Genomic DNA, 12,752 nt, shown 5'->3' on the forward strand with positions numbered 1-12,752 from the left:
TCTGCTTACAAATACCCATGCTTAATGGTAGTAGCCAAAATAATGACCTGACCATGGAATATGCACAAATAGGTTGCTGTTTTGCCAGGTGGTGTAAGTGGAACGTGGTTTATGGTTGGCTTACTACAGGTATCTGTGGCATTGCTTTTAGCCTGCTTAATTGTGAAAATGTTAGTGCCTTATGCTGATTAAATATTGAGTGTCTTGTGAAACTGCCCATGGGGGTCTGTAACACAGCATACGCATACCAATGGGGCACCTATGCTGTGAGATCTGTATCACTAAATAGCTAACACAGATTTGGAACTTGCAACTGGGATTGTACACTAACAACTTCAGGGACAACAAAAATTGGATTTTCGGCCTTTCATATAATTATTGATCAAATTTAAAATTCTGCCATAATATACTCACTGAGATGTATGATCTTATGTTAAAGGTTTAACACAATAAGACCAGTATTGTTTTGTTTTATTTTAGGGCACAAGAACAACTAGAGTCGTACGTGCCCATTTCAGAACTGTAGGACACGAAGATGAAAGGGAGTAAAAATGACTACACATTAAGCCCAATTCACAGAAGGAAAGACAGCTAATAAAACGAACTTAAGTTGGCTAAGGAGACGACCGTTTGCCTCTGTTTGATTTCTCGGAGCCTTTCTGTTCGGCAGAGGAAGACTCGGACGTTTGTCGGCCGGAGAGATGTAAGAGGGCTTCACGGGAGTATTCCTCCTATCCTTTCCGGCCTGCCGGTCGTGTAGCAGGTGACTCTGCCCCGAGGCAAAAGTTCGGTGGCTCGTCGCACACCCGGAGCAGGAGACGGGGACACCGTGCGATTTCACAACCGCGGTGCCGAATTTGAGGTCGCATGTCCGCACACTTCGTGGAGTGACACGTAGCGATGACGGTACTTTAAGTGCCGGACGGTAGAACACGTGGCTTCCGACTGGCTGACAATTGCGAGTGACCGGGTGAGGCACTTTTTCCTTCGCCCAGATCTTCCGGACGACCCACTCGTCGAGATACGCAGACAGTCTCGGGAGGAGATGGCACAGTCGCCACTGCAGTCGGTAGGGCGGGGAGAAGGAAACAGAATGTCACCCTCTCGAGCATCCCTGTCGCAGGCTACACATTTGGCCAGGTGTCGACAGGACATTTGAGTGTGGTTATAACGGTGACAGTAGTAGCAGCGCATTGGGTTAAGAACGTAGCTTGCTTTGATCTTTGACAGAAACATTTTTCTATAAAAAGTGAGAAAAAGAGTGCACACGAGCACTAGTGATTACACGTAACGGCACCCTGATCGGAGAGGTACATTTGGATTTCTGTCTCGATCGGACCGTCGAGCTACTCAGTGTAAATAACACCGCGGGACGCATACGGCATTCGGTGGGCCTCGACACGGGCGGGATAGTTGCGGAGGAGCGAAGTTGCGAGCTGTCGTCGTGCTCGAGAATCGGTAGTAGTCTCCAAAACTGAAGTACCGTCGTGTAAACGAGAACAGGATTTCACGTGCCTGGCAATTGCGTCGACACCTTTCCGAATAATAAATGTATTTACCGTAGCTAAAGGACAGACCGTCTTCAGCTGTAAAATGGCAAGGAACTGTGGTGCAGAGGGTCACCGAATCTTTAGCCTCGTTCCACTTTCGTTCGGTAGACGTCTTCTACCAAGAGACGATCGGCTCGTGGCGAGAAAATGCCTCGCGGTTGTCGGCGCCTCTGACGGCACACTCCTTCCGACCGTCAGCCTCCCTCGGAGGGGAGCGCTCCTGGCTCAGGTGGTCGTTCGCACCTCCCGAACGCCTGACAGAGGGACCGATTGGCAGTTTGGGAAGGTGGCAGCATGGGCAACCGCCCCTCCTGGGCCGGGTCCGTACCGGGGGGTACGTGCGAACCCCACCTGTCGGTGTGGGGCTACGAGTTGTGCGTTACCGCGTCACCCGTTACGTGTCGGACGCACGGGTTGACCTTCGGGAGCGCACAGTGAGGAATAAGAAAAGGAGGAACCTCAAACACTGGAGCGGAGGAAGGACGGGAGAACGGGAACGGAGAAAGCGAAAAGGACCGAAAAATGTTGGACTGTTCTGATATCGACTACTGAAAATTCGGAACACACTTCAACGAGAGGACAGACACGTGGAACGAAAGGAAAAAGGTGCTGCAAAAGCTGGGCCCCCGTGGTGGCCTAAGAGCGGCAAGCTCCCTGGGGGGGATGAGACCAGTACGAGACTTAGAAACTGTGTATATGTGTTGAGGTAGAATAACTCATCCCAGACTATACTCGTCCTATGTTTGATAATGAGAGCACGTAATAACTTCTACTTCTAATTCTGCATCTACATCTAATCTAGTCGTACTCTGCAAACCACCGTGAAGTGCGCGGCAGAGGGTATGTCCAGTTGTACCAATTATTAGGGTTTCTTCTATTGCAGTTACGTATGGAGCGTGGGAAAAATGATTGATTGAATGCCTTTGTGTGTGCTATAATTATTCTAATTTTAATTCGTGATCTCCGTGTGACAGATATGTAGGCGTTTGTAGTATATTTGTAGAGTAATCATTTATAAGTCAGTTGTTGAAACTTTGTTACTAGACTTTCTCAAGATAGTTTACATCTATCTTCAAGAGTCTGACAGTTCAATTTCTTCTGCATCTCCTTAACACTTTTCCGTGTGTCAAATTAAATCTGTGACCATTTCTGCTGCCCTTCTCTGTATCCATTCAATATCCCGTATTAGTGCTATTTGGTACTAAATCTATGAGATCATTCCGTTTAACATCCCTACAATGATATGTCCAGGTATTTAAATGAGTTGGTCGATTCCATCTTTGACTCATTGATATTGTAGTCATAGGATACTACATTTTTTGAGGTGTGCACAATTTTATATTTCTGAACATTTAAAGCAAGCTGGCAATCTTTGCACCACATTGAAAGCTTATCAAGATCTGACTGAATATTTATGCAGCTACTTGCAGGTAATACTTCATTATAGATAATTGCATTATCTACAGAAAATATGAGGTTACTATTAAAATTGCCCACAAGGTTATCAGTACACGACATGAGGAGGAAGTTTCCCAACACACTTCCTTGGCACACACCTGAAGTTACTTCTACATCTGACGATGATTCTCCATCTGAGATAACACGCTGTTCCCTCCCCACCAAAAAGTCCTCAATCCAGGTACAAATTTCACTCGATTCCCCCAACGATTGAACTTTTGACAATTAGAATAAGTCTGGTACTGAATCGAATGCTTTTCAGAAATCGAGAACTTCTGACGAAGTTCAAACATAAATTCAAACTTTTCCAAAACTTTTTCTTCCTTCCATCCTTAATGTCTGACATTTAACACATTAACACATTTTGTAAAATAATCAGACGTCTGGAGCTGTTTTACATATGTAAGTTTGTTTCTTTAAGGGATTCATTTTGGCTAGTTATATTGGTTTGATACTAAAGCTAAAAACCATTACGTAAACTGTCATTGAGCCAAAATAAACTTTTCATACACTAAGCATTTCTTCCAGTTATTGCTGTCAGTGCAGATGCATATAGATTCTGCTCCTTCTTTCAACTTTTTCCCAATAGAAATTTTGTTCCGATTTGTTTACGATTAGTGAGAGGGTACACAGTCAGTTAAGAACAAGAAAACGAGGCAAATTCAGTTGTCGTGCAATGTAGGTCATGAGAACAGAGTGTAGCGGGGCTTTGAATTTCGCCGCGCTACACTCGTTCCCTCAGATAAAAAATGTCGCGTCGCAGCGGTATGAGCGCTCGACGGCAGAGAAAATACTAAAATGGTAACACTTTTTTTGTTTTCTATCCGTTTTTTGTTTGTCTCTTGATAGCGGTAGCTTAAGGCAGACGTGATCTGATGCTGACGTAAAAACTTAATGGCTAATCTTGATCTGATTGTAATGTGTAGACATTGTGGAAGTTGTTAAGAAATTCGGAGGATGGAAGTAGCAAAGTGAATTAAATTGCATACAGTATCAAGATGATTTTAATTGGTATAAATTAGTGATCCCTGGACTATTACAAGATTTCGGAGCAGATTTTTTCACGCTGAAATGAAGGAGATTTTTGAAGACGTGGACGCCGCCCGAAAGAAGACATGTTAACCTGGTAAAGAATGAACTCTAAGCTACGCCACTTCCCCCTGTCAGTTACATTCTGTTATTCTCTGTTTCTTTTCAATAACTTTTGTAGTGAAAATTGGTTTAACTTTTGCTCAAAAACGCCACAAGGACCACCCCAACAATAGCTTTTCCGAATAACGAAGTCCGATAGCTTTTCTGTAATACAAAGTCCGATCTGCATTTCTTTCATTCTTTCCCTCTTTCACGGTCATTAACGATTTTGAAACACTACAACTGGCTCCCGCGACAGGACGCAATTTTCGGATGTGTCGTTTTTGAGCAAATTTGAAACTTTAATTTGTATTTTTTCCCAACAGAGAATAACCAAAAATCCTGAAGTTTAAAGGATAATGAAAACACCAACTTTATTGTACCTAAGCAAATGATTATACAACAATATTGTAAAGAATTTTTGTAACTAATTCAATCTGTTTTTCTTTGCATGGCATATGTTGATGCAAAACTGTTATTTTGAGGACTTTTGGTGATTATCCGATGGAGATGTATTAAGAAAATCCATATTTTGACGAATACGATTTACGCAGAAGTGTTTGACCAGCCGCTGCAGGACAGAAAATTTAATGGTGAGTCACACAATTATGTTTCATTCAAGCATTCAATAGCCAACTGCAGAATCCATTTTTCCCTTTCCACACATCCTGTAGTTTTCTTCTAGATTTTTCCAAAATTATCTATCTCCATTGTAGTTTGTGGTAATTATAGTATTGTTGTAGATGCAGATGAAGATCGTGAATTTGACCGCCAAACAGTCATTTGTTACGAAAAATTTTGTCCGCCCTGCTGCATCTTTCTCAACCATTGTTTGCAATAGAACAATCATTTACATTGACGAGAAAATATTTCAACCTCAATTTGAGTCAAATCTTTATTAATCAGACTTATATTATTCCCTTTTTGACTTATGATTATACATTCTATTACAATGGAACGCGGTAAGGTAGAGATAGTTTCGGCAGATGAGTTAAGTGAAGTAGATTCATCTTTCAACCAACAAGAAAGTCCGCGTTTCCCTCCATGGACCAGTTCACAGATCAATGCAATGATTTTGCCTCAAACTCGCAACATTTGCGATAATACACAGATGGCGACTTTAAATGACGAAATGTGGAATGGACGCGAGACTAGACCGTCAGCGCCATTGTTAACATCAATGTCAGAACCGAATATGAGACAAATTCAGCAATGTGACACAAATCGGACACAGGAAACTGACAAACTGGACCGACTATTAGAGTTATTTGCAGACATGAAACGAGACGTTAGTCAGAAAATTGACGCAAAACTGGACGCACTTGGTCAGGACTTTAAACAAAGGCTAGATAAAAGCGACGAAAAATTTGACGTATTAAACCGTACTATGACCGAAAATTTTGAACGAACGACAAAACAGATGACAGAATTAAATAACACCACTCAAAAGCTCAGCCAGAGATTTGAAACTTTGTCCAACCGAGTCACTAAACAGGAAGAAACTTTGGTTACATTCACACACGAAACAAAAAACAATATCACCCGATGTGAGAATCAGTTAACTCAAATAGTTAATGTGCAGCAGGAAGTGAACACCCGTGTGGAAGAGTTAGCTCAGGCCCACACTTCAGCTAGCTCCACCCAAGAAAAGCTGACGGAAGAAGTGGGAAATATTACCCAACAACTTACAATGGTAGTTCTTGAACAAACCCACCTCAAAGAAAAGATAGAAAAACTAGAAGATCGAGCGGACCTCGCGTCACTAAACAATGACACCAACATGGCCGAAAGAATTGTACACGAATGTAAATTGTGTGACGACTATCTGGACAAAAAACTTGAAACAATTACACAGGACATACTTTCAAAAACAAAGACACATGTTAAAGACGAGACAAAACACATACAAGACGAAGTGACAAAATTACGAGACAATGTTGTGCCGTGTTTGGCGATAGGTGCAAACGCATCGTCAGGAAACGACAAAACAGCTAAAACCATGGCTAATGACACAGACAGATCACCACCTATTGTAGAATCACCTGTTTCAAATCAAAATTACAATGTGCCGCTTTCTTTTCCACCGAACGAGCAAAATTACGTTACCACACCTAGAGTAGCAAGTGACCTAAATCACATCAATACAGTTATGCCAACCGGCATGGCCGATGACACGTTTGTAAGACATGGGTATTTCCAGACATTTTCCAGTGAGGACAAGCACAAAGTCCACCCTATTGTGTTTATTAGATCATTTGACGGTGTTTTTCCACGTAGTTGGTCAGAAGTCGATAAAATCAGATACGTCACCAATCTCATGAGAGGACGAGCAGCTAAGTGGGGTGCCGCTATGAAACGGCGCTGCCTTACGTTTGAACAGTTCGAACAAGCCTTCTTGGACGAATTCTGGTCCGAGAATGAGCAACAGAGTCTAAGGAGAGAAGTGTGCAACCCCGAGACCTATGACCCTAAAAAAGAGACATTAAGACAATACTTTGAGAGGTACTTAGACAAGACACTGTACTGGTCCAAACCAGCCGACTTGTCAGCGATAATTGACACTTTAAAGAGCCACTTACCCTTTCCATACCGAGACAGATTAATAGGAGTACCGGAGAATGACGTTAAGACTTTCTTAAACTTCTTAGATCAAATGGACGTAGTTTACAGAGGCGATTCACGCCATTCAAATTTTATTCATATTAGTAACCAAAACCAGCACCCACCCCAAAGGAACCGTAGTGACGGTGGTTGGTGGAACCATCCGTCCGCGCCGCGACACAATACGATGCCTGCGCGCGAAACATATTCAAATGGAAACGTGTATGACGGTAGGAACAACCGCAGAAATTCGTGGAATAATAACAATAATTATCACCCATATCAAAATGGTAACTACAAGCAATATGAAAATTACAGACAGTACAACAACAACAACAACAATAGGAGACGTGAGAATAACCGGTACAACCCGGGCTACTTTGACAGGAACATGACATATAACAGACATAAATACCACCAAAACAATAACAATCCCAACAATCACCGACAGAATATGTGGAACACACAAAATTCACGCATGACAAATCATAACTCTCCACGGAATCCGCCGCCGTTCCCCGGTACAGTTATGCACTCCCCGCCACGAAGTAGCAATAACAATTGCGGCGCGCCATCAGCTGACGCGTGGGCGCCAACCGGCCGGAATGTAAACATAGTGGAGCTGGTCAATGAACCCGGCCAAACACAGCAGACGACGGAAAACAGTCGACGACCGAGCTAAGCGCTCGTGCTACGGTCGTGGGGTGTTGTAAGAGCGCAACGGCTGAGACGGTTTGTTTCCTCAGGTACGACGACAAAATGACAGCAGAACAGGAATTAACAAACCTATCAGGTTGATGACCTTGTTATTTTGCGTTCACATCCCAAGTCTACAAAATTAAAACAACTGAACAGAAAATGGCAGCTATTATATTCAGGTCCTTTCAGAATAGCAAGCATACCTCACCCAGGTTGTTACTCCCTAGAATACCCGTTATCTCACAAGCCGAGGGGGCTGCATCCCCACAGACATTTGAAACCCTTTGTGCACTAAAACAACATAATATAATGATAACTAAGTTGAACATGAGCAAGTTGCTGTGAAAACGAGATCATAAATATTTGTATTGAATACACGAACATTAAGTTATACAGCCTAAGAACACAAACATTCATTTATGGAAATTATATACTGCAGTTACACTTGCACACATAATTATGAAGAGAAGGTAAACCCAGGTGAGTACACTTGCTGAATGAGAAAAGATATTCATATAGGAATGAGGTCTATGCAGGTTACATTGGTTGTTAATTGTAAATTATAAGGTGAATCAACAACTAGTTAGTTATTTCAAGGCACTATAATGAGAGGAAATAATAGCTATTGACATCAGTAATGACATAGGTATGTAGCAGAATGAATGAGGATGTAAGAATGAATGATCAGTATGAATGAGTTATTATTTAAGTTAATATAGGAAGGTAAGTTACTGTGAAGTAGTTGGAGACAAGAGATTATTTGAGGAAAATATTATTGGAGTTTTATGAGAATGGAAGTGCCAAATGGCCCCACGTATGTGATATATTAATGTTTGATGAGGAATATGCTTAATGTATAAGGATATATATATATATTATGATGAATATGTGAGTAAGGAATGAGTGAGAATGTTTTAGTAATATTGTGCTACATAGAGAAGTGAGTAAATAGTCTACATCTTTAAGATTACATAAGGATTTCAGTTTGAAAGAAAACATTTGTGATGAGTTAAAACACGTGAGTACAAGACACTAAATGTGAATCTATTTTCTGTGCCCTTGAAAATGAACGAATGCAAGAAAAGCAGAGTGAACATTATGATGATTACAGCTGTGGAGATAAGTGTGATAAGAACGTAGCTTGGAAACACATTAGCTTTAATTTATGGCAGAAGTGTAACTTGGTAACCTTTTGTTAAGTTTTGTTAAGCCACTGTGTGGAAGAAAACATTTATAGTTTGTGTTCAGACAGGAGAATGATATTTTAAGGAACTTAAGTTGAAATATAGTTTTTACACAGCCCTCATGTGAATACATTTGTATAGAAAAAAATTTTTTTACAAAAGACAGAAAACCCTGAGGAAGCAAAAGATAGGAGAGTTATTAAGGCCGTTTTGCGATTTGTACAACACCTCCACTTAAGCGAACAGATGACAAAATTACATCTACGTTGAAGACATTTGACTTTTCAGGCTATGCAAGGTAAGTGCAAAGGAGCAGTGACCATCCGTGCAGCCGACGTCGAGCAACGGACAGTGAGAAAGAGACATTTTACTGTCAATTATACTAATATGTTCTTTATTTATAATTTATAGATAGAAATGATGTATATACACACAACGTACATAATTTTTAACCTTCATTAAAGTAGAAGAAAGTTCATGGTTGAACTCTTGAGAGGAAATTTGATATGTTATCATATAATACACATTATGAGAGAGACAATCTCTGAGATACATTTTCCATTTGTATAGACGGTATCCACAAGAAGTGGAGATATTGAGGATGTACTGAGCAGATATGTGATTTACTCATGCAAGGATTTGTTAAGGTATCATACACTTAGTCATATGAACAGTCAGAACACAAACAGAGAATCTGTCATGAGGTTACACTACACAGACTTGACGTAAGGACACTTACATTTACCCATGATTTGGCAAATTGTAAGCACCCCCTTTCACACACCGCTTGAAGGTGATGCAAACATTATAACGTATTGCGTACTTTTTTTAATGTATTAGCTATAGGATTAGGTAGTTTTTTGGTAGTGAATAGTTTCTTCCATTCTATCTTTCTTTCTTTCTCCATTATCCTACCACCTTCTGCAGCTGGGTATTGTTTGTTTATGGAATGTAAGAATATATTGTGTGACAGTAAACTTTCAGGTATGAATAAAAAGACATGAAGAAAACTGAGTACGGCATTACAAGCCTGGTCAACCACTAGCCAAGATATGGAATAAAAAAAAAAAGAGAAATAATAAATGAAGGAAAGCCCGTGCTTTAAACATTAAGTCTTATATCCCTTGGCACGTCAAAACCTTAATAAAGAAAATCAAAATGACCATAAACCCCAATAAAAGAAAGCCAACGGGACTTAGTATAATTTTTTTTAGTGTAAATATTTCATGTGTATATTCTTGTAAATTTATATGTATTTGTATATGTGTTAAAAATTTGCATATTGTCAACATATTTTGAAACGTGACCACGAAATGTAAGCTTTCATAATTAACGATGTAAACATGCTTGGACAAAGTGAACTGTTAAAATGTAAATGTGGCAAAAAGTGTTGCAAACTGTGAACGTTATAAACGACGAATTTTGTGTTGTTTGTGAAACTTATGTTGCATGAACCAAATAACTGTTTGTAAATCGATATAAACTGCAATTTACTTCGACGATAATAAGGATTTTCACACTGCAAATGAACGTTTGTTGGCAAGTGTAAATAATGTGGTGAAACACCTACCTTTGCGAACATCGACGCCGTTGTTCCTGGCCGGCCTTCAGATGCTTGGAGACAATAAACTCAGCACCTGTCGTAGGCGATGTGGAGGCTAAAAACTACATCGACCATATATGCCCCGGGAACAATAGTCATGAAAACGCACAAGGACCTGGAGTGTTGTGTCGTAACAGAAGACATGGACGTTGCTTCAGATCACGCACACGCTCAATCTTATGGTGTCACCGAACTTAACACGCCATTTATGCTGGAATAACAACTTGTAATGGACACTATGTGAGAGCGAATACTGTTGAAGACTTGTCATAACACAGCGATTTTGAAACTGCCGCACGCGAAATTCAGTGATGCTACTGCGCATGCGCAAAGACTACGTGCTGCCAGAGGTGAATTGGGAAACCAAAACTGGAAGCGCACAACATTAACTGCGCTGGTGAGCAGCTTGCTCAAACACACACTATGTAAACATATATATATTAATTGTCTAAAAAGAATCAAAACTGTAACAAGTGTATGTAGTATATAGATTTAGAAACCAAGTATTGGCAAAGATAATCCTGTAAGTATGCACGTGGCGTTTCCTGGGAAAATATGTATAATAGACATTTAGGTATATCTATTCTATTGTTTGCTAGCCTGCCACGCTAAATGTTTTAGCGTGACAGTCGAGGGGGCGATGTAGCGGGGCTTTGAATTTCGCCGCGCTACACTCGTTCCCTCAGATAAAAAATGTCGCGTCGCAGCGGTATGAGCGCTCGACGGCAGAGAAAATACTAAAATGGTAACACTTTTTTTGTTTTCTATCCGTTTTTTGTTTGTCTCTTGATAGCGGTAGCTTAAGGCAGACGTGATCTGATGCTGACGTAAAAACTTAATGGCTAATCTTGATCTGATTGTAATGTGTAGACATTGTGGAAGTTGTTAAGAAATTCGGAGGATGGAAGTAGCAAAGTGAATTAAATTGCATACAGTATCAAGATGATTTTAATTGGTATAAATTAGTGATCCCTGGACTATTACAAGATTTCGGAGCAGATTTTTTCACGCTGAAATGAAGGAGATTTTTGAAGACGTGGACGCCGCCCGAAAGAAGACATGTTAACCTGGTAAAGAATGAACTCTAAGCTACGCCACTTCCCCCTGTCAGTTACATTCTGTTATTCTCTGTTTCTTTTCAATAACTTTTGTAGTGAAAATTGGTTTAACTTTTGCTCAAAAACGCCACAAGGACCACCCCAACAATAGCTTTTCCGAATAACGAAGTCCGATAGCTTTTCTGTAATACAAAGTCCGATCTGCATTTCTTTCATTCTTTCCCTCTTTCACGGTCATTAACGATTTTGAAACACTACAAGAGAATTTGGTCAGACTAGAAAAGAACCGGGGTGGTCGGAAGCAGCTGCGACACAGACAGTACGAACCGACTCCTCGAGGGTTTGCCAGATGAGATTGTAACCTGTTCACAGTGAATACCAGCCGTCTCTTAGCTGACAACCAGTTAGCCCAATGAGCGTGGACGATGTGGGAGCTGTTCAGTCCACAGCTCGTGGTCTAGTGGCTAGCGTCGCTGCCTCTGGATCGCGGGGTCCCGGGTTTGATTCCCGGTTGGGTTGGAGATTTTCTCTGCCCGGGGACTGGGTGTTTGTGCTTTCCTCGTCATTTCACTACTGTCGTCATCATTCGTGGCAGTGACTATATTGGATTGTGAAAAAATTGAAACTTTGTGCGGATGCTATTGACCGTGCAATTGAGCTCCCGAGAAACCGCACATCGTCATCATCGTCCTCATCCTTCTGTTCACCACTAATACTGACTTCGTTTGCGTCCACCTGTCTTGCTGCTGTGCATCTTCTGTCACTGGAATTTGATTATGTGCCTCAGAAAAGACAGAAAGCATCTGTTTAAATGACCGGTAACGAAGTTTCTTTCTTCTTGAGGTTTGCCATTGCTTTCTTTGTAGGTGTTTGTACAGAAGGGGAATCGTTCAGTTGCAGGTACTGAAGACCTTGGTGGAGAAGTGCACCAGAATACACACACTAACGGCTCCCTACAAACTGCTGAAGTCTGAAAGGTGCTCGGAGGCCCTGTCGCAGCTGCACAACCTCCGTGTGCTGAATCTGGAACCGGAATACAAGGAATTCGATCGTAGCTCTACCCAGGAACGTTGTTTGGTGCGACCTCTGGTCAACGGATGCCCGCAACTAGCCGAGGTCGACTTTGGGTTTACGTATATCAATATGGAAGACCTGAGGTACTTTCTGAGAGCCAAGAGGAACACCCTCAGGTCGATACGCATAAAGTGGGCGATGGGTGGGACGAGGTGAGTGTTATTACCTGTCCTCCTAAGATTGTCTAACTTCTACTCGAAATTACTTTCGGTTGACGAGTGTGCTTCCCGTGTATTCGATATCTTCACCCTACACGGTATAACCTGCGCCTTTCTCGTTATGGTAAGTGGACTTTTGGCATATTTCTTCTCGCGTACGTATAAAGGGCTATTAAATACCGATTGTTATGTAGCTAGCTAAATATTGCTACGATTCGTTTAAAAAAGCTGCAGGT

The 12,752-nt window shown here is 41.3% G+C and overlaps 1 protein-coding gene across 1 annotated transcript in view; it reads left to right on the top strand.

Annotated features, from left to right (window-relative positions):
- Positions 1–12,752, top strand: part of LOC126418620 (uncharacterized) — a 155,849-nt gene that overhangs the window by 82,528 nt on the left and 60,569 nt on the right. Inside the window, exon 4 of the mRNA XM_050085462.1 lies at positions 12,179–12,510. Coding sequence (XP_049941419.1) covers positions 12,179–12,510 — 332 coding nt within the window. The remainder of the gene's footprint in view (positions 1–12,178; positions 12,511–12,752) is intronic.

The sequence above is a fragment of the Schistocerca serialis genome, chromosome 9 (genome assembly GCF_023864345.2).
Source record: "Schistocerca serialis cubense isolate TAMUIC-IGC-003099 chromosome 9, iqSchSeri2.2, whole genome shotgun sequence".
Classification (NCBI taxonomy): domain Eukaryota; kingdom Metazoa; phylum Arthropoda; class Insecta; order Orthoptera; family Acrididae; genus Schistocerca; species Schistocerca serialis.